The sequence below is a fragment of the Carcharodon carcharias genome, chromosome 6 (genome assembly GCF_017639515.1).
Source record: "Carcharodon carcharias isolate sCarCar2 chromosome 6, sCarCar2.pri, whole genome shotgun sequence".
NCBI lineage: Eukaryota > Metazoa > Chordata > Chondrichthyes > Lamniformes > Lamnidae > Carcharodon > Carcharodon carcharias.
Genome location: NC_054472.1, coordinates 169,837,479 through 169,860,542, shown reverse-complemented (window position 1 = coordinate 169,860,542; position 23,064 = coordinate 169,837,479). Strand labels below are relative to the sequence as shown.

The 23,064-nt window shown below is 44.5% G+C and overlaps 1 protein-coding gene across 10 annotated transcripts in view; it reads right to left on the bottom strand.

Moving 5' to 3' along the window:
- LOC121279045 (receptor-type tyrosine-protein phosphatase mu-like) overlaps positions 1–23,064 on the bottom strand; it is an 873,720-nt gene that overhangs the window by 683,539 nt on the left and 167,117 nt on the right. For all 10 annotated transcript variants that reach the window (XM_041189846.1, XM_041189847.1, XM_041189849.1 and 7 more), the window contains exon 2: positions 11,879–12,004. In XM_041189846.1, coding sequence (XP_041045780.1) covers positions 11,879–12,004 — 126 coding nt within the window. The remainder of the gene's footprint in view (positions 1–11,878; positions 12,005–23,064) is intronic.

Sequence of the window (23,064 nt, the reverse complement as noted above, 5' to 3'; positions counted from 1 at the left end):
AACATCTCCACGAGGGAAACCCCTCTGGATTTGGACTTTCTGACCTCAGGCAATCAAATGAGCTGATATCCATTTCTGTGGTTCTTTTTACTGTTAAGTTATTCATAGTTGTAAAACCCATCTTTCATATCCCATTATTGTCTATGTGTGTTTGTGTGCATGTGTGTCTGTGTTTGTGTGTGCGTTTGTATGCGTGTGTGTGCATGTTTGTGTGTGAAGTTGCAATCATTCCCCCTGGTTTGAATGTATGAATAAACTAAACTTCCAATTTAACCCTCAGAGAGTTTGCTACGAGTCACTTTAAAATTTAACTACAAAAACAAAGGGGTTTTGGAATAAGTGCCACAGCCTATTTTTAAAAACAAAAACATCTTTACTTACAGGCAGATGGCAAGAGAATAAAGAAGTTCAGTTGTGCCCCCCCACCCCCGTCCTAAACAATTATATAAGCCTAGGAGAGATTCCATTCATCTTGAGTCACTGTGACCTCAACTACACACAGTCCCATTGGGCTGAAGTATAACTAAGCAACAAGGCTGCACGTCACTGAGTTCTACAATTCCTGGAGTGACACTAACAATGCAAGGGGTGCAGCCCAGAAAACATAAATGAGAGAGAATAGACAGTCATGTTATTCAAAGGGTATATTTTTCCTTCCTCCTTCTAAGGAGTATGTCCAAATTTGTGTATTGTTTTAAAGGTGGCAGCAACCCAACTATAGCTTGTCCAATTGGCCATTGATTTTCTATAAGTATATAAACCAGCTACTCAAGGACAGCAGTGAATACCCAACCGGCACCTCAGCCAACATCCTCACAGCCTTTCCAGTAAGGTTCAGTGAACAATAATCAGGAGTAAAATGTTTGACTAATCAAATCTGGGATTCCGAGTCTCTGGCTCAGACCACAAAACCCAAGCACAAAACTCCACTCCGCCAACATCCAAGGCACCAATGTTTGAAATACTCTTCTCATAAAATATTTCGCCGAAAGAACATTCCTCCATTATGGAGGACAAATTATGGAAGATGGCAGTTTAATAAATGAGAGAAAGTTTTGTAAACGGTGGAAAGTTAACATAGATTATTACATGGAAGAAATTTCATCAGGCCAGCTTTATTTTAAGATCTGGATGGGGCACAGATCTCTGACTGAACTACACCCTCACCAACCCTTGAAATGATGAGATATGCATGACGGACATAAAGAATGTCTCGGAAATACAAATCTAGAAGGAGCATAGATGAGCAGAGTTTGAGTGAGTAAATGATTTAGCTCAGCATGGATCAGAGCCAATCTGATCAATTATTTAAATCACAATCCAATTAAATGGACTGGAATTACTAATTACAGGAAATAAATTTGTGTAAATGTTTTAAGGTGTTAAAATCTGCAGTAATGATGCGAACAAAATGTTTGCTATCTGTTATCTGCTCTCTCACTTCCTGTCTCCTAACATTCTGCGGAGATGGTGACATAGTGGTATTGCCATTGGACTAGTATTACAGAGACCCAGCGTAGTTCTCTGGGGACCCAAGTTTAAATCCCACCATGGCACCTGGTGAAAATTTGAATTCAATAAAAATCTGGAATTAAAAGTCTGGCCACAAAGCCATTGCTGATTGTCATAAAAACCCATCTGATTCAGTAATGTCCTTTAGAGGGGGAAATCTGCAGTCCTTACCTCGTCTGCCCTACATGTGTCTCCAGACCCACAGCAATGTGGTTGACTCTTAAAATGCCCTCTGAACAAGGGAAATTAAAGATGGGCAGGAAATGCTAGCCTAGCCAGTGACACCCACATTCCATGAATGAAAAAAAAATTTATAGTCTTTCTGCTCCCTCTCTCTCTTTTATCAGTGTTGGTATTGATACTGTTCCTTCATTCATTCTTCCTATCCTGCAAATATATATTTTCCATTTCACTATAACCTCATGTGTTGAAACCAAGATACAACGTACAGTTTACTCATTTTTTTTCCTCAGAACTTCAAAACTGGTGGGACCACTTAGTCTCCTCTTTCTGATATAGTCGAGAAGTTTTTAAAGCCTTGGGTTGATGAGATTTAACCAATATTATTGAGTACCTGGTCTTCTCTTCTTTTCAACCTTAATGGTGTCCTGTACTATTCATCCTGCACTCAAATTGCTGGAATAAGACCGTAAAGTTTTTTTTTTCTACCAAATAAATTGAACCTAGACACAAGAACATAAGAACTTAAAAAATAGGAGCAGGAGTAGGCCATTCAGCTCTCTGAGCCTGCTCCACCATTCAATACAATCATGGCTGATCCTCTACCTCAACTTCCTGCACCATCCCTTATCATGACCATGGATCATAGCCCTGAATTACTTACGGATATATTGAACTTTTGAATAAGACTTTTTTTATTATAAAAAGACATACAAACAAAAGTTGGCTGAAACTGTGAAGTACACATTTGGTGGAAAATTCTTATGTGGATTACACTTGACTAACCAGTCCAAAGAATAGATTGTCGCATCTAAAATGGTGTCAAGGCCTACTTCAGACAGAGACGCTTGAAAGGAAAAGATGCAATGCAAAAACTGAACTGTAACCTCCTGTGGTTGCAGAGATAATGAAGGCTGGTTACCACATCAGCAGGAACCATCTCCTGTGAGTTATATCCCGGTCTGTGGACATGATGTGCATTGAAATAAAAGCAGATCTGGGTGAAAGGCATGTTTATTTTTTTTCCCTTCAAGGAATACACAAGAAAGGAGGCTAAAAAGCCAACTGCAATCCTAGCTCTGTGTGCTAGTTTTGACGTTCCATGCCTGGTGTGCAAGGTTGTGCTGTGAAAGTCACAGATGAAAAACATCAACCAGGCACCCTTGCATTTGCAGGTAAAAAAGTTTCTCTCTGATTGCTGGAAGCAAATCACAGCTGAGCAAAGCCACAGTTGAAAAGGAAATCTGCAGAACAAAGAATCTCCAAACCCACTGCTCAACTGCCAAAAGTCAGCTCTACCAGAATCATCCAACTTACTGGCCGCAGCGTTTCGCCATTTACTCCTCGCGGACAAGCCAAAAGATTGATTTGTATACCTTTTTTTAACCTTTATTTCTGGACTTACCTCTCATTTCTAATCTGGGTGTAGGTGCGTTGCATTTATTATTTTACCTTGTGTTTTAGTAACAAATAAACTCACCCTTTCTTTGACTCAAGGAAGCCAGGTTAAATTGGCTCCTTTTAAAACATAAATACATTTGGACTGGGAAAATGTATTCACAAGGGAAGGGGATCCCTTTTAAATTAATCTCGTTGTGACCAACCGAGGCCGGGATTGGTGAGGGGGCGGGGCAGGGGGGTGGGGGGGTGTTGATAATAGAAGGTGAGCCAGTTCACCTCTGCTCAGCAGGCAGCATAACAATTTGGGATTCCTTGCCCGGAACCATAACAAATTGGGGGAACTTCACCGGGGGACCGGTCGTAACACCCCATATCCCTTAATTCCTTTCAGTATCCAAAAATGTATTGACTGCTGTCTTGTATATACTCAATAACTGACTATCCACAGTTCTCTGGGTTACAGATCTGTCATGCAGCCCCAGCACTCCCAGATTCCAAAGAAAAATTCCTTTTACAATGCTCTTCCCAACCAACCTTGACCTTTCAAATTTTCATTTCCACTTTAAACTCTCTTTGTTACTGCAGTGTATCTCCCTTAACTTTTTTATTCGGAGAAACCTTATATAGTTTTGGTCAATATGCATTCAGGACATTATTAATTTATGTTCCTGTTCACATTTATGCTTTTAAATTAATAATAGTGACATTTTATGAACAATTGAAGTAAATTTTTGAGCCAGTAATTAACAGGGACAATCAATATCTAGAATTACAATATCCAGCTAGACTTAAGGAACAGAAATCAAGTCACTAAAGTTGTAACAATCAGAATTTAATGTTGTATTTTGAATGTCTAGGTAAAAGCTGGCTGGGGAAAGGTCATGGTAAATGAAGTATTACAGCTGCTTTCCCATTGTCCTTTGAAAGAATTTGTTCTTCTCACTCCCAGTATGTGTATCGTACTCACCCAATGTCAACCTCAATGTAAACTTATAAAAACAAAAAAACTGTGGATGCTGGAAATCCAAAACAAAAACAAAAACAGAATTACCTGGAAAAACTCAGCAGGTCTGGCAGCATTGGCGGAGAAGAAAAGAGTTGACGTTTCGAGTCCTCATGACCCTTCGACAGAACTTGAGTTCGAGTCCAAGAAAGAGTTGAAATATAAGCTGGTTTAAGGTGTGTGAGTGGGGGGCGGAGAGATAGAGAGAGAGAGAAGTGGAGTGGGGGTGTGGTTGTAGGGACAAACAAGCAGTGATAGAAGCAGATCATCAAAAGATGTCAACAACAATAGTACAAAAGAACACATAGGTGTTAAAGTTAAAGTTGGTGATATTATCTAAACGAATGTGCTAATTAAGAATGGATGGTAGGGCACTCAAGGTATAGCTCTAGTGGGGGTGTTTTTTTTATGTTTTTTTAAAATTAATGGAAATAGGTGGGAAAAGGAAAATCTTTATAATTTATTGGAAAAAAAAGGAAGGGGGAAACAGAAAGGGGGTGGGGATGGGGGAGGGAGTTCATGACCTAAAGTTGTTGAATTCAATATTCAGTCCGGAAGGCTGTAAAGTGCCTAGTCGGAAGATGAGGTGTTGTTCCTCCAGTTTGCGTTGGGCTTCACTGGAACAATGCAGCAAGCCAAGGACAGACATGTGGGCAAGAGAGCAGGGTGGAGTGTTAAAATGGCAAGCGACAGGGAGGTTTGGGTCATTCTTGCGGACAGACCGCAGGTGTTCTGCAAAGCGGTCGCCCAGTTTACGTTTGGTCTCTCCAATGTAGAGGAGACCACATTGGGAGCAATGAATGCAGTAGACTAAGTTGGGGGAAACGCAAGTGAAATGCTGCTTCACTTGAAAGGAGTGTTTGGGTCCTTGGATGGTGAGGAGAGAGGAAGTGAAGGGGCAGGTGTTGCATCTTTTGCGTGGGCATGGGGTGGTGCCATTGGAGGGGGTTGAGGAGTAGGGGGTGATGGAGGAGTGGACCAGGGTGTCCCGGAGGGAGCGATCCCTACGGAATGCCGATGGGGGGGTGAAGGGAAGATGTGTTTGGTGGTGGCATCATGCTGGAGTTGGCGGAAATGGCGGAGGACGATCCTTTGAATGCCGAGGCTGGTGGGGTGATAAGTGAGGACAAGGGGGACCCTATCATGTTTCTGGGAGGGAGGAGAAGGCGTGAGGGCGGATGCAAGGGAGATGGGCCGGACACGGTTGAGGGCCCTGTCAACCACCGTGGGTGGAAAACCTCGGTTAAGGAAGAAGGAGGACATGTCAGAGGAACTGTTTTTGAAGGTAGCATCATCGGAACAGATGCGACGGAGGCAAAAGAACTGAGAGAATGGGATGGAGTCCTTACAGGAAGCGGGGTGTGAGGAGCTGTAGTCGAGATAGCTGTGGGAGTCGGTGGGTTTGTAATGGATATTGGTGGACAGTCTATCACCAGAGATTGAGACAGAGAGGTCAAGGAAGGGAAGGGAAGTGTCAGAGATGGACCATGTGAAAATGATGGAGGGGTGGAGATTGGAAGCAAAATTAATAAATTTTTCCAAGTCCCGACGAGAGCATGAAGCGGCACCGAAGTAATCATCGATGTAGCAGAGAAAGAGTTGTGGAAGGGGGCCGGAGTAGGACTGGAACAAGGAATGTTCCACATATCCCATAAAGAGACAGGCATAGCTGGGGCCCATGCGGGTACCCATAGCCACACCTTTTATTTGGAGGAAGTGAGAGGAGTTGAAGGAGAAATTGTTCAGCGTGAGAACAAGTTCAGCCAGACGGAGGATAGTAGTGGTGGATGGGGATTGTTCGGGCCTCTGTTCGAGGAAGAAGCTAAGGGCCCTCAGACCATCCTGGTGGGGGATGGAGATGTAGAGGGATTGGACGTCCATGGTGAAGAGGAAGTGGTTGGGGCCAGGGAACTGGAAATTGTTGAAGTGACGTAAGGTGTCAGAGGAATCACGGATGTAGGTGGGAAGGGACTGGACAAGGGGAGAGAGAAGGGAGTCAAGATAACAAGAAATGAGTTCTGTGGGGCAGGAGCAAGCTGAGACGATCGGTCTACCGGGGCAGTTCTGTTTGTGGATTTTGGGTAGGAGATAGAAGCGGGTCGTCCGAGGTTGGGCGACTATCAGGTTGGAAGCTGTGGGAGGGAGATCCCCAGAGGAGATGAGGTCAGTGACAGTCCTGGAAACAATGGCTTGATGATCAGTGGTGGGGTCATGGTCCAGGGAGAGGTAGGAGGAAGTGTCTGCGAGTTGACGCTCAGCCTCCGCGAGGTAGAGGACAGTGCACCAGACAACAACAGCACCACCCTTGTCAGCGGGTTTGATGACAATGTCAGGGTTGGACCTGAGAGAATGGAGTGCAGTAAGTTCAGAGAGAGACAGGTTAGAATGGGTGAGAGGAGCAGAGAAATTGAGACGACTAATGTCGCGCCGACAGTTCTCAATGAAAAGATCAAGAGAAGGTAAGAATCCAGAGGGAGGGGTCCAGGTGGAGGGAGAATATTGGAGATGGGTAAAAGGATCCGTTGAACTGGGAGAGGACTCCTGCCCAAAGAAGTGAGCCCGGAGACGAAGACGGCGGAAGAAGAGTTCAGCATCATGCCGAGCCCGAAATTCATTGAGGTGAGGGCGTAAGGGTATGAAACTAAGTCCTTTGCTGAGCACTGAACGTTCAGCATCGGAGAGGGGAAGGTCAGGGGGTATAGTGAATACACGGCTGGGGTTGGGATTGTAAACTTGATGGATTCACCGTGACCTGCTAACGTATTTTATACTCTACCTTCACAGAAGCTGATTTTATAATGGGGTTGCTGCTGTCCGGTGAGGATTCCCATTGTCAGGGACCTTTCAAAGACAAGTGGCGGCTAAGAACAAAAACAAAAATACCTGGAAAAACTCAGCAGGTCTGGCAGCATCTGCAGAGAGGAACACTGTTAACATTTCGAGTCCAAATGACTCTTCAACAGAACTAAGTCATAATAGAAAAGAGGTGAAATGTAAGCTGGTTTAAGCGGGGGGGGAACTGGATAGAGGGCCAGTGATAGATGGAGATAGTCAAAAGATGTCATAGACAAAAGGACAAAGAGGTGTTGAAGGTGGTGATATTATCTAAGGAATTTGCTAATTAAGGGTAGAAAGCAGGACGAGCAAGGTACAGATAGCCCTAGTGGGGGTGGGGTGGGGTGGGGTGAAGGAATCTGAAAAGGCTAAAAGGTAGAGATAAAACAATGGATGGAAATACATTTAAAAATAATGGAAATAGGTGGGAAAAGAAATATCTATATAAATTATTAGGAAAAAGGGGGGGGATTGGAAAGGGGGTGGGGATAGAGGAGAGAGTTCATGATCTAAAATTGTTGAACTCAATATTCAGTCCGGAAGGCTGTAAAGTGCCTAGTCGGAAGATGAGGTGCTGTTCCTCCAGTTTGTGTTGAGCTTCACTGGAACAATGCAGCAGGCCAAGGACAGACATGTGGGCATGAGAGCAGGGTGGTGTGCTGAAATGGCAAGAGACAGGGAGGTCTGGGTAATGCTTGCGGACAGACCGAAGGTGTTCTGCAAAGCAGTCACCCAGCCTGCATTTGGTCTCTCCAATGTAGTGGAAACCACATTGGGAGCAATGAATGCAGTAGACTAAATTGAGGAAAGTGCAAGTGAAATGCTGCTTCACTTGAAAGGAGTGTTTGGGCCCTTGGATGGTGAGGAGAGGAGAAGTAAAGGGGCAGGTGTTGCACTTTCTGCGGTTGCATGGGAAGGTGATGTGGGAGGGGGTTGAGGTGTAGGGTGTGATGGAGGAGTGGACCAAGGTGTCAGGGAGGGAACGATCCCTGCGGAATGCCGCCGGTAGGGGGGTGAAGGGAAGATGTGTTTGGTGGTGGCATCATGCTGGAGTTGGCGGAAATGGCGGAGGATGATCCTTTGAATACGGAGGCTGGTGGGGTGATAAGTGAGGACAAGGGGGACCCTATCATGTTTCTGGGAGGGAGAGGAAGGTGTGAGGGCGGATGCGCGGAAGATGTGCCGGACACGGTTGAGGGCCCTGTCAACCACCGTGGGTGGAAAACCTCGGTTAAGGAAGAAGGAGGACATGTCAGAGGAACTGTTTTTGAAAGTGGCATCATCATAACAGATGCGATGGAGGCGAAGGAACTGAGAGAATGGAAGTTCTGTTGAAGGGTCATTCGGACTCGAAACATTAACTGTGTTCCTCTCCGCAGATGCTGCCAGACCTGCTGAGTTTCTCCAGGTATTTTTGTTTTTTATTTTTGTTTTGGATTTCCTGCATCCGCAGTTTTTTTGCTTTTATCTTAGTGGCTAAGAAAATGTTTGACTGAAAGCTCTGATGAAGGATACAGATCAAAAGCCGTGAGTGTAGGAGCTCAAGGGGCAATCTGATTGAGGTGTTTAAAATGCTAACAGGATTTGATAAGGCGACTAAGAAGAAATGATTTCTTCTGGTGGGGGAGCCCAGAAGAAGAGGCCATGATCTTAACATCAGAGCTATGCATTGGCAAACAAAATTAGGGAGCACTTCTCACAAAGGCTGGTAGAAATGTGGAACTCTCTCTTCCAAAAGGGAGTGATGCTGCAACACTTGGATCTTTGATGTGTTTTTTTTTGGCTGCAGGTAACAAGGAGCATGGAGGATAGACAGGAAAATGGAGTTGAAATCCAGATCTAATTGAATGGTGGAGCAGGCCAGTTCGGTTCAATGGTTTGCATCTGCTCTTGTGTTCTCTTTACAGTTGCTAAGGGATCTTTTGATTATTTCCAGCTTTTTCTGATTTTATTTCAAGTTTGCATTAGAGTTGTCACTGGGGGCAGGATAGCCACACATCAAGGACAAGTAGCATTGGCACTCTTTTCAGAACAACATAAAAGCAGCTTTTGTTAGTTAGCATCTGCATTGAGAGCGCTGGTGCTTCATCAAGGATATCAGCGTTCAAAGCAACTGATTGTATAAATGAATAACAAAATATTAAACCGACTTATTTAAGTAAACAACTCAAAATTAGCACTTACCAAGATAAGACAGGCGTATTTAAGTCTATGTTGTGTGCCTGGAATTTAAATCTTTACAAGTTACAATTGCACTGCTTGAAGGGTTGTGGAAGCAGATCAAATAATAACTTCCAAAAGAGAACTGGATAAATATGTGGAGGTGAAAAATTTGCAGGGGTATGGGGAAAGATGCGGGAGAGTGAGACCAATAAAGAGTTGGCATAAGCGTGATGGACTGAATGGCTTCCTTCTGTGCTGTACCATTCCCCAGATTCAATGATACCCCATAAGTATCTTTACAGCCTGGCTGCCATAGGGTCCCATTTATACCACAAGGCAAAGCAGGAAACAACTTCACATGGGTAAGATTTGCATATGCAAATGAGATGCAAGCGAAGTTGGAAGCACCGTTTTACAGCAACTGGATATGGTACGCGGTTAGTTCAAAAAAAGAGTTGCAGCTCTGTGAATCCAGCTACTGGCTGTAAAAAGAAAGGTTTGTATTGATCACCAACAGTGAAGGCACAAGTTGGCTTGCAGGGATAGGATGGCCAAGTAGAAAATCGGAATAATTCCAGAGTGTCTTGCTGAATGGTTTCACAGTGGTTGTGCTTTCTGTGCCATCTTTTTTCCCTTGAGAATCCCAAAGAATCCCACACTTATTTGGAATCCACCAATGCTGGCTGATGAGACAGCTTTCCTAGCTCATTACCTAAGGCACTTGCCTCAATGCCATAACTGGACCAGCAGTCAACAACACCCTGGAGAAGCCAAGAATATCTATGATGCCTTTCACGGCACTGGCAGCAGGTAACTGATTTAACAGGACTGTCTTTAACATTACACCTGCCATCTAGAGAAAACTGTGTAAGATGAACGAGGTATGAAAGAAGCACCATTAACAGGAAGAGATCTACCAAAGTAAAGAACAGGGAAGAGGGCCGACTCCACCTGCCCCAACCCCGCACATATGTAAAATACGGGGTGATGATGTTGGGTTGGCAATCTAACATCATCGCACCAGTCTCTGGAATTATGGAAGGTGAGCAGGCATGGGCATTGGAAGCCCGCCCACCATTTTGAAATAAAAAACTAACATGCTACTGATGTTGTTAAAGAGCCACTTGTGCACAATTTTACGCTGACTGCTCCATTACCTTGGGTATCGGACGGGAAACAGCTTGGGAGTGCTTTACAGCAGGAATGGGGAAGGGGCCCTAGAGCGCAAGAAAAGGCCTTTCTTTCTTCAGTACCATGGCTCCATCTAACAGCCATCTGCCGCTGAAGGTGACAGTGTCTGTCTGTTTTTTGCCTTCATTTATTCACTGTTTTGAGCCTGCCATAAGAAATAAGGAGAGGCTGAGATGGCAGGGGGCCTTTAAATTGATAGCCATGGCCAACTTCCTATTTGTGGTATAACCCCTCCCCCACCTGATATCCCAGCCTAGATGTCCTATGGGGTGTGGACACCCCCGCCACCCCCCCCCCCCCCCCCCCCCACCCCCGACCTGCCCTACTTTGTGCTGCTAATTAGCCGCCTTCCCACCGAGCAGCCACCAATTAGCTGCCCAACCACTGATTCGCCAAGCTGAGACAGTGGGGGCAGGAGCGAGTGGACAGCCAATTTTCCATTTCACCTCCCTGACCCTGCCGAAAACTGTAAGATCCAGCCCCTTGTGATTGATAGTGCAACTGGCTGTAAAGTGATAATTTGGGTGGGGAGATATTGTGTGTTTTATTCCCCTCCAACCCCATCACACCTGCCCTCACCCCATCGCCCACCTCCCCGCACCCCACCACTCAGCTCGTTCTTTTGCCCCTTCTCAAGACATCGATATTGTTGTAGATACAGAGCTATGGCACCATCTTCCTCTCGGCACCTCATCCAGTAAAGCGCTCTTCCCACACAAGCCCAGGATGTGGGATTAAATCGATTATTTGACCACAAAAGTATCACTGCCAAACTGAATCTTATCCTAACCCATTGTCCACATACGTCCACTTTCCAAGAAAGCAAATGGCAAATAAGGAAAACTAAAACTGGTTGATTTTTCTTTTGCATCGTCCAGGCTCACTTGGGTCTATAATAAAGCCGATACCACTCGAGTTGAAACGAGCTAATGCTCTGCAGGTTGCCAACCCTCCAGGATTGCCCTGGAGTCACCAGGAATTAAAGATTCATCCCTTGGACACAGTTGCCTGTAGCCCCACAAAAGAAAGATCATAGGGATATTTTTTCTAAAATTGTGTTTTATTTTCATTTTCTTTAAACGATTGTATTCATTCGTTACATAAGTATTGGGGAAGAGAAATAAAAGGTTGTCACACTGGTTAGGGCGATTAGAGGAAGGAGGTCATGTGACGAAATCTCCAAGAATGCAGCCATGCAGTGTTGGCAACCCTAGAGCAGCCCAAGTGATCAACCTGAGGCTTTCCTTAACTCTACCGTTCTGAACTGAAACGTGAGGGCAGGTGCAGATTTTGTATTTTCACTTTAAAGCTCAGAGCTGAGCTAATAATCACACACGTGCTCAGGTCAGCAAATCGGACTGCAGGCCTGGCCACGAGGTTCATGCAAAGCCCACACAAGTCGAATAAGAAAGTCAAATAGCGAGAATATGGGAAGAAGGTTGAATAAAGTTGAACCCAATTTTACAGCAGCAAGCACCAGCGTCAGGTTGCAATAAATAGGGGTTTTATCATTTGGCATCAAGCAGTATACAATAAACCATCTTTGAAAGTCAGATTAACAAATGTCCCCTTGTTTCCAATAATAAAACAAACCTGTTGGTATCCATGGATCCATGAAAGGTTTCACCATTGTGTTTACTTGTTCCCAGTCAAGGTCGCTATCTTCCATTCCCTGAGTGTACCCACAAGCACTGAATGGTTCATCAAAGGAGCAGCTTCCTGTCAAGCCAGAAGAAACAAAAGTGAACAAAAAAAAAAATCCATTTCAATTTAAAAAGCATTCTTTCATATCTTTTTAGTCTGAGTTTTCAATTAAAATTCCATTTGATAAAACTAGGACAAGGCAGCCCTTTCTTGACTCTGAATGGCCTACACAACTAGAATACAACTGAAGTTTTAATGCAATAATTTAATGCAATAATGCAAACAAGTCCCATCAGACAATCTTAACACTTTCATGCATATGGTACGTTCAAGACCATTGAGATCTGTTTTCACTGATGGTGTGAAAAATTGGAACTGAGTAAAACGTTGTTATATTTTTTCTTAGAATTAGCCAAATCTTGAATTTTATCCATAACATGTGAGGAATGCATACTTAATTTCCAGTTTTTAAATGTATTACCCCATAAACAGGTGTCTGGGGCCAAGGCAGAAGCAATAAAGATCAGATTGGAGGACTGGGTCGCATAGGCATTTCAAATATTGCTGTTTCACTTCTGACACCTGCGTTTAAATCCAGCCCAAACAGTTTCAATGAAAGCTCTCTTTCTCCCTCACTCTGCTAATATTGATTGTAATGATCTTGTGCGAAATGAGTCAGGCACTCTCAATCCAGTTGCAAGGTTCTAAACAAAGCTATCCACAATTTTAGATCATCTGGCATAGAAGGGCTTATTTCACTCTTAGCACACTGTTTATGCTAAGAGCAGGGTATTTTTTGCTCAAGTTGAGTTTTCAGGAGTTTCAGGAACAAATAGCCTTCATTATTGCCACATATACTTGGAGCTCAAATGTGTTACAATGAATGAAAACTGAGAAACCGAACAAGAATAAGCAATTCAGAATCATTGATTAACCTTAATATGCTTATGAAAATAATGTGTATACACACATGACCTCGATGCTTTGGTTTATATGGGCACAACTCCCAACCACTTTACGTTTGTCCCAGTTGCTTCACCAGTCGTTGTTGTTAAGCTGAATTTAATGAGTCCCATGCTGGACACCGTCCAGGACAAAGCAGCCCACGTGATTGGCACCACATCCACAAACATTCATTCCCTCCACTACCGACGCACAGTAGCAGCAGTGTGTACCATCTACAAGATGTGCTGCAGGAATTCACCAAGGCACCTTAGACAGCATCTTCCAAACCCATGACCACTACCATCTAGAAGGACAAGGGAACAGCACCACCTGGAAGCCCCCCCCCCAAGTCACTCACCATCCTGACTTGGAAATATATTGCCATTCCTTCAGTATCACTGGGTCAAAATCCTGGAACTCTCTCCCTAACAGTACTGTGGGTGTATCTATACAGTCCAAGAAGGCAGCTCACCACCACCACCTTCTCAAGGGCAACTAGGGATGGGCAATAAATGTTGGCCCAGCCAGTGAAGCCCACATCATGGGAATGAATTTAAAAAAAGTAAAAAATCAAGAAATAACCAAGATGTTTCAGAGCTATGACCACATGCAGTTTATTACTGAGTTTTCCAACACTCTTCCGATCATACTCCCAACCATCACCCTCTGTAAACTTTTGCTTATCCAAAGCTCTGTTGCCCGTATTCTAATCTGCAGGCCCATTCACCCAGCACCCCTGCACTTGCTGACCAACATTAGCTGCCTGGACCCAAAGCACTGAAATCCCCTCCCTAAAGCTCTTAACCTCTCTATTGCTCTCTCTTCCAAGTTTCAGGCCCACAAGTGGGATTGCTTCAGCTTCAGGCCCACAAGTAGGATTGTCAAGTTATACAATTGTAGTAATTGTAAGTAAAACCTTTCATACTGTTTTGGGGATCATGCAGTTGCACAGATGAATCAGTCCTAAGTGTGGGCAATCTTAGGGGCGGAGTTTTCTAGTCTTGGTCTTGATACAAGCATATAGCTTCATCAGAAGCTCTGTCAATAAAGTTTACTGTTTCTAACAAGAAACCTGTCCGGTACTCCAAGTTTATTACAATTGGCGACGAGGATAAATAGCTCCGACGCTGCACATCGTCTCACGAATTTGAGTATTTCGATCGTCAAGGGAAGAAGGAAAAGTATACTCACCAGTCATGCTGCTCTTTGACAAAACTGACCCATACGACTTATCCATCAAAGACTAGAGTCAGTATATAGATCACCTACGCTTCTACTTTGTGCGGATGAAAAACAGAAGGCAATTCTTTTAAGTGTCTGCAGGAGCACGACATATAACCTAATCTGTAGTCTGATGGCACCGAACACGCCAAACTCCAGATCCTTCAACGAGCTAGCAGACCTCGTGAAGGCACATTTTCAACCCAAGCTATCAGTGATCGTGCAAAGATTCAAGTTCACTCTAGGGTAAGGGCCCCAGGTGAGTCAATTGCACCCTACATTAGGAAGTTAAAACAGTTAACAGAGCACTGTGACTTTGGAGATACTTTAAGCAACAGGTTTGCAGCGTATGCAACAAGGCCATTCAGCGCCGCTTATTTGCAGAAGTCAACATAGACCTGAAGCGCACCATAGAGACAGCACCAGCCATGGAGAGTGCTGAGAGGGACTCGCAGGCTTTGCAGAGTGTACAACATAATGCCGTTCTTCAGTTAGGGCGGGAACCTACCACCGGACGTGGTGCGAAAAGCAGAGAGACAACATCGAAGCAGGACATGGTCCCTAACTGCTCGAAAAACAAAAAGAAATACTGGAAGCAACTCACTAGTGATTCAGAAATTAAAGTGCTACTGATGTGGGGTAATCATGTACCGGAAACCTGCAGGTTTAATGAGGCAGAATGCCATTACTGTCACAAAAATGGGCATGTTATAAAGCAATGCAGGGCAAAATCAAGACAGCCATTCACACAGCAGGCTAAGATGATTGAGGTGCACAATATAGATGAAACAGAAGATGCTGATACTGATATCCATTCCCTATACAATCTCAAGGCCAGGAAAACTGAACCAATCACCATTACCCTTCAAGTACATGGGAAGCCTCTAGTCACAGAGGTTGACAAAGGCGCATCGACCATAGTGGTGTTAGAACACACCTTCTAAGTATCCAGCACCCAGCTAAGGTACCCAGCCACAGAATCTGGAGCAAACCACAGCTCAGCTGAAGACGTACACTGGAGAGACAATACAGGTGAAAGGCATCACCTCTGTACCTGTATCCTACAGGCAACAGGCAACCCAGCTGCCAGTGATTGTTGTAACAGGTGAAGGACCTAACCTTCTGGGCTGTGATTGGTTGAAAGAAATTAAACTCAACTGGCCAGAAATGTTTCAAGTCAGAACAGGAGGAATTGCTGAGTTGTTAAAGAGGTATGAAAGTGTATTCTATGATAGATTGGGGAAGATAAAAGGCCTACAAGCTAAAATATAAGTAGATTCAGAGGCAACATCCCGGTTCTTTAAGGCCAGACCTGTGCCTTGTGCCCTAAAGGAGAATTGTACCACTTGGAGAAGTTAGGAATAATCCAGTCAGTCCAATTTTCAGAATGGGCAGCGCACATAGTCCCTGTGATGAAACCAGATCAAACTATTTGCATTTGTGGAGACTACAAATTAACTGTGGACGGCTGCTAAATTAGACAAATATTCAATCCCAAGGATTGAAGGGCTATATGCTAAACCTGCAGGAGGAAGATCCAGCATTAAACTAGATGTGAGCCATGCATACCAACAGCAGGAGCTGGACAGCACATCTAGAGGGTACATAACCATCAATACACACAAGGGCCTGTACCAATATACATGCCTACCCTTTGCTGTATCATCTCCCTGTGCAATTTTCCAAATAGCCATGAAAAGCCTACTACAAGGACTTCTGTATCTGGATGACGTCCTGATCACAGGATCCATGGAAGCAGAACATTTGTCTAACCTGGAAGAAGTTCTAAGGAGGTTCTTGGAGGCTGAAGTATGATAGATGAAAGAGAAGTGCACTTTCCAAGTGTCTGAAGTCATTTATTTGGATCATCGGGTGGATACCCATTAGAGGAGAGAGTCAGGGCAATCAAGGAAGTGCCCCCTCCTACCAGTGCCACTAATCTCAAGTCTTTTTTGGGCTTGATAAATTATTACGGTCGTTTCTTGCCTAATTTATCTAGTGCTAGCCCCTTTACACTTATTATTGAAGAAGAACCATAGGTGGTCTTTGGAGGCACAACAAGAAGAAGCCTTCATAAAAGTCAAGAAGCTTTTACACTTGCCATGTCTGCTAGTACACCATCGCCAGCCAGATGAATTAACACTAACTTGTGATGCATCTCCCTACAGAGTGGGAGCGGTATTATCCCGCAAGAAGGAAGATGGTTCCAAAAGGCCAATAGGATATGTCTCCAGAACCCTCTCTGCAGCCGGGTAGGGTTACTCACAACTTGAGAAACAAGGCTTATCTGTAATATTTGGAGTGAAGAAGTTCCATCAATATTTGCATGGTCGACATTTCACCATAGTGTCAGATCACAAGCCACTGTTTGTTTAGTGAAGATAAGGCAATCCCACCGACAGCCTCTGCTAGAATTCAAAGATGGGCTTTGATTTTGTCAGCATATGAGTGCACCTTTACACAGTGTGCATATCGCAAAACCAGACGCCCTCAGTCATCTTTCTTTGCCAGATAGCATTACACATGCTCCAGTACCTCAAGAAGTTGCACTGTGATGTACTACTCACCAGTCTGTGTGAAACAGGTAAAGAATTGGACAAACCAGGATCAAATTTTATCAAGTGTCCCTGAACAGGTATTGCAAGGATGCTCAAATGCACATGCCTCTGAAGAGTTAAAACCATTCTATGCCAGTGAATCTGAATTAAGTTGCCAAGATGGTATCTTGTTGTGGGGAGCAAGAGTCATCATCCCTTCGCAAGGAAGAGAACCATTACTGACGAAGTTTCATAGTGCATATCCAGGCATTTCGAAAATGAAGATGCTTGTGCGAAGTTATATCTGGTGGCCAGGTACAGACCGTGAAATAGAAAAAATGGTTAAGCGCTATCTCCAGTGTCAGCAGGGGCAGAATTTTTCCCACGGTGGCCGGCTCGGTGGGAGCGGGCTTTGGTGGTTGAGGACTCAATCGCCGCCCGTGACCGAGTACGCACCCCATTTGACGCTGGCGGGCCAATGAAGGCCCACCCAGCATAATACGTGAGCGGTGGCACTGAGTGCTACCTGTGCGGGTGGGGGGGAGGAGGGAGAGTTGGGGCCAGCGCTCCTTCACCCATGCATGTGAAAGAGCGCTTCAATCTCCATGAGACACGGGGCTGCCTCTGGGAGATTGAAGCGCTTTTGAAAATAATAAATACAATCAATAAAATGTAATGAAAATGTCCTCTCATGCGACTGTGTGACATGAGATGGGCACGTTTTTATTTTTCAGGAAAACTTTTTATCTAATTCATAAAAGCTTTGGGAAACCTCATCCCGCTCGTGGATGAAGTTCCCTAAAAAACATAAAGGCCACTTGTCTTTTTGCCTGCCCGCCAACCGTAAGGTTGGCAGGCAGTGTTAACTTGGCATTAATTAATTAGTCAATGGCCTTAATAGGCTTATCAATTATCAGTGGGTGCGCAGCCGACTCCGGCGCACGCCTGCTGAATGAAACATCACGAGACAGCGCGATGACATGGGGACGCACCCCCGCATCATCGCACGTCATTTTCCACACCAGCATATCGGGCCTGCCCCCACACGCCAACTGAAAAATCCTGGCCCAGAAGTTGCCAGTTTCAGCTCTGCTGCATCCGTGGAAGTGGCCTGGTTGACCCTGGGTTGGACTACATATAGGGCAGAATTTCCCCCCCATCGGGGGTGGAAGTTTAGGAGCAGGCGCATGGAGGCGCGCCTCTGGTCGGCGGTTTCGGGAGCGCGCTGCCATTTTACATAAGTGGGCAGATGCGCACGAAGAGCGCACTCATTTCCCTGAGGATAAGTGCTGCCTCGGGGAGATTGGCTCCAGACTAAAAAACCTTAAAAATAGAAAAAAAAAATTTCCCTGACATGCCCCCTGATGTGACACTGTCACATGAGTTGGGACATGTCCATCACTTTCAAAGACATTTTTATAACATTTTTAAAAACCTACATGAAACCTCATCCCGCCCGTGGATGAGGTTTCAAGCTGTTTCTAACGCCCGCCGGGGCTCCCGGCCTGCCCACCAACATTAAGGTTGGACAGGTAGGTCCACTCATTACTTTAATGAGTTTATCAATGGCCTCAATTGGTCATTGACAGGTCGGCGGGTGCACAGCTGATTTTGCTGAGCCCCCGCCTACCTGAAAATTGAAATGGGGCACGGTGACGTCGGGAGTTCCGCCCGACATCATCCCGTGTCATTTTCCGTGTCGGTGAGTTGGCCTCGCCCCCCGCTTGCCGACCAGGAAATCCTGGCCATAGACTTAGAGCCCATTTTTAGGCACCATGTTTTTAGTGATCATCGACGTGCATTCTAAGCGGATGGATGTGTATAAGGTGAGATCACCTACATAGTGAGCAACTATTAAAAAGCTGTGCCAATGCTTTAGTGTACATGGCCTACCAGAAGTCATTGTTTTGGATAAATGTACTGCTATCACAGAATGTACAGAATTCCAGAGATTCATGAACTTAAATAAACATGTCAGAACAGCACCATATCATCCCAGATCCAATAGGTTAGCAGGAAGAGCAGTACAAATTTTTAAAACAGGCATGAAGGAACTATCCAAAGGAACGGTAGAAACATGAATTTCAAGATTTCTTCTCAACTATTGCATGACTCCTCATGCAACTATGGGTCCACTACCATCTGAGTTGCTAATGAAATGCTGCCTTTGTACAAGATTGAGTCGAGTATTCCCTAAGTTAGAGGGGAAGTTGGAGCAGAACCAGAGTAGTCAGAAAGTGAATCATGATATTCACAGTAGAGTCTGAAAATTTACTGTGGGAGAGACAGTTTTTGTGTGAAATTTTGGAACTGGACTGAGAGGGTCTTTTTCATACCAAGTGGAAGTGGAAAACAGAGTTGTTAGGAAACACATGGATCAGCTAAGAAGCAGAGAGACACTCCAACAACCAGGTACTCCACCTGATATTGAAGTCGAACCTTTGATCCCTGAGGTGCCAGATCGACATAGAATAGTCATACCTGATGTCTCTGTTGAACCCAAATCATAAGAAAACCACCTCAAAGACTAAGTTTATAATTACATGAACTGTTTATATTTGTATATGATTTGGGTTAAGTTTTTTTTTTGTAAATAAGAGAGGTAGAACAAAATAAAAGGAGAAGGAATGTAGTATTTGTAAGTAAAACCTTTCAGACTGTTTTGGGGATCATGTGACTGTACAGACAAATCAGCCCTAAGCGTGAATAATCTTACGGGTGGAATTTTCTAGCCTTGGTCTTGGTACAAACATGTAGCTTCATCAAGAGCCTGTCTGGTACACCAAGTTTATTACAACAGTCCTCAGGCCAGAAATATCCCCCAGTCGGCGGGTTGTGTGGGGGTGGCCGGGTGTGGGCGGGCGCGAACCCAATCGGTGCCCCCAGTCGGGGCCATGCTGCCATTTCACATGGACAGGCCAATTAAGGCCCACCCATCGTGACACGCACCCGGAAGTGCTGTGCGGTCCCTGTGCGGGTGGGGGAGGGATTCCCTGAGCGGTTCCCTGCACTCTTTCACGCATGAAACAGCTCAGAGATCTCCCTGAGGCACAGAGTTGCCTCAGGGAGATTTGTTTCAGTCTTAAACTTTAAAATAGAGGATTTTTAAACTTTTAAAACATGTCCCCTCATGTGACACTATCACATGAGCTGGGACATGTCAAAGAATAAACGTATAATTTTTTATTAGATTTTAAAACAATTCATGAAACCTCATCCGACCCGTGGATGAGGTTCCATTAAAAATGCGAAGGTCGCCTGGGCCCTTAAGGTTGGATGGGCAGCTCATTAAATTGAGTTAATTAGTTTTTAACTGGCCTTAATAGGCTTTTGACAGTTCGGCGGATGTGCAGCCGATTCAGGTGCGCAACCGCTGAACTGACAATCTAAACGACACGCCCTATGTCACCATGCGTCATTTTACGCGTTGGTGAGCAGGCCCCGATTCCCCACTCGCTGATGGGAAAATGCTGCCCTTAGGATTAGGTGGTTAGCGGAATTTTCACCAGGTTCCAGGAGAGCTCTTAGGAGCTTTCCCTATCTACTCGTTTCAAAATGAAGTTATTTGGGGGTAAAAAACAAAATAAACAATTCAGACTAGTACTGGAACTTTTTGTAGTCCCTTCTGGTGCTATAAGACTAATGTAAATGGAAAAATAATTAATGCAGTGTGGGAATTAAGTAAATCTACATGTTTGACATAAATTGCTACTTAGCTATCACTTAGCAAGCGAAGGATGTGTTTATGCACTAACATGTTCGAAATATTTACTCCTAGGAACAAGCGTAGGAGGACTGACAAAAGTTAATTCTCACTCAATTTGGTACATTCAAGCTTTTAGATGAGGCTTTTCTTGTGCCTAACACAAAAGGCAGCTTGCACAAACAAGCACTCTGATAATATGGTCCACAAAGTAAACCGGACAACTTGGCCCAGGAAAATAGGTACATTTATTGTCTCTGACTATGTTAGGGTTCAGTCTTTCACCACAGCAATAAATACAGCCAGTCACCCAAACACAGCTCACTACTTTTGAATCAGTCCAAGAATGAATGAAACAAGCAAACCAAATGGTTGAGGTCCTTTTCAGACTGTTCAGTATAAGGCAGTTGATTCTTCTTGATTATACCCTCGTTCCTACCTGCTACACCCATGGAGCTTGTGCCCTGCCTCCACTCCTATGTGGCTCAAAGAAAGTTGAAACTACAAAGAATTTCGCTAATGTCCAAAACCTCTGGTTCTTGCATTTTCCTCAGTTATTTTTTTCCTTTGAGAAGGCACCATCTGAGATGAAGGTCAAACCGAGTACAATGGATAGCCATCTGCATTAACACAGGACTGCCAAGTCTTCTTGGGGGATTGACCATAATTGTCTAAGCAATAATTGGCTTGAATACATTGTGATGCTGGTCAATTGCTCAGTGATGCATGTTAAGTGGTTCCAGCACCTTTTTTAATTTATCCATGGGATGTGGGTGTCAGTGGCAAGGCCATTTATTGCTCATCCCTAACTGCCCTTGAGAAATTGGTGGTAAGATGCCTTCTTAAACCACTGCAGTTTGTGTGTACATTCAGAGTGCTGTTAGGGATGGAGTTCCACAGTTCTTAACTTACGAAAGAATGGCAAAATAATTCTAAGTCTGGATGTTTCATGTCTTGAAGAGGTACTTAGAGGTGGTGGTATTCTCATGCAACTGTCACCCTTGGCCTTCTTGGTGTTAAGAGGCCACAGGTTTGGAAGGTGTTGTCGAAGGAGCCTTGGTGAGTTGCTGCAGTGCATCTTGTCAATGGTACACACTGGTGCCATAGTATGCCACTGGTGGAGGAGGGACTGAATGTTTAAAATTGTGAGTGGGGTGCCAATCAAGTGGCTTCTTTGTCCCAGATATGTCATGTTTCTTAAGTGTTGTTGAAGTTGTACCCATCCAGTCAAATAGTGAGTATTCCACCACACTCCTGACTTGTGCCCTGTAGATGGTGGACAGGCTTTGGGCCATTGTTTTCCTCTGATGTTATTTTTGTTAGAAATTATCACTTTGACTGTCTTCTTACTGATGTGCTTTGTGCAGGATCAGTAAGGCAAAGCCTGTTTCACATGATCATACTATGGTATCAGAAAAGAAAGGAAGATCTGCATTTAAGCAGAATTTTTCTACATACTTGACAGGCAAGTGTCATCACTGTTGTAATATAGAAAGCCCAACAGCCAATTTGCACACAGAAAACTCCCACAAACAGCAATGCAACAAGATATCCAGATCGTTTGTTTTTGTCATGCTGATTCTCCTCTGTTTAACGTCTTATCCAAAAGACAGCAAATCCAACAGTGTAGCATTCTCTGGGTGGAAGTTTATGTCCCACAGGTGTGCGCGTGCCCAACCTGATCGGGAGTAAAATAGTGCACGGTGACATCAGGCGAGCATCCTGATGTCATCGCGCATTCACCCGATATTTCAGTCGGCGGGCACACGAGAGTCGACAGCACGCCGCCGACAATTAAGAGGCCTACTAAGGCCGTTAAACTAGCAATTAATTTGTATTTTTCGCTGCCTGTCCAAGCTTACGGTTGGTGGGCGGGCGAATAGTTCAGGCGGCCTTTGCATTTTTTGGGGCGGGACAAGGTTTCCAACAGTATGTCCCTTTTCATGACTGAGTCACACATGGGCACATGTTTCCCCGATTTTTAAAAACCTTTATTTTTCATTGTAAAATTCTTCAGCTCCCTGAGGCAGCTCCGTGCCTTCAGGGAGCTTCACGTGCGCGCTCCCCCACGCAAGCGCACACTTTAGCGCTCACGCTCCTCCCACCCCGGCAGCGCTGAAGCTCTCAGCACACGTTTGAAATCGCGGTCGGGGCTTGGTCACGGGCAGCGGTCTGTTTCGTAGCCGTTCCTGGGCCCGCCAGGTGAAGGGAAAATCCTGCCTCCCGAGTACCACACTGGAGTGTCAGCCTTGATTTTTAACACGTAAGTCTCGGCACGGAACTCAAACCCAGAAACTTACGTTTCAGAAACCAGTGTGCTACCAGCTGAGCCACGACATTAAGCTGTAAGCTGCCTGCTCTCAGGTGGCGGTAAATGTTTCCATGCCTTTATTTCAAACACAAACATGAGCATTATTCCCCAAAGCCCTCCCTATATTTATCTTTTAATTAACCTCACTTAAAAAAGATTATACAGTCATTATCACATTGCTGTTTGTGGAAACTTGCAAATTGGCTTCCTCATTTCCTAAATTACAACAATGACTATACTTCAAAAATGTACTCTGGTTGTAAAGTACGTTGGGAGGTTCTGAGTCTGTGAAAGATGCCGCATAACTGCAATTCTTTCTTTTTATCTCCTCCTTTTCCAAGACAGTCCTTAAAACCCACTTCCTTGTCTGAGATTATAGCCAACCCTCCTAATATCTCTGACTCAAAGTCCAGTTCTG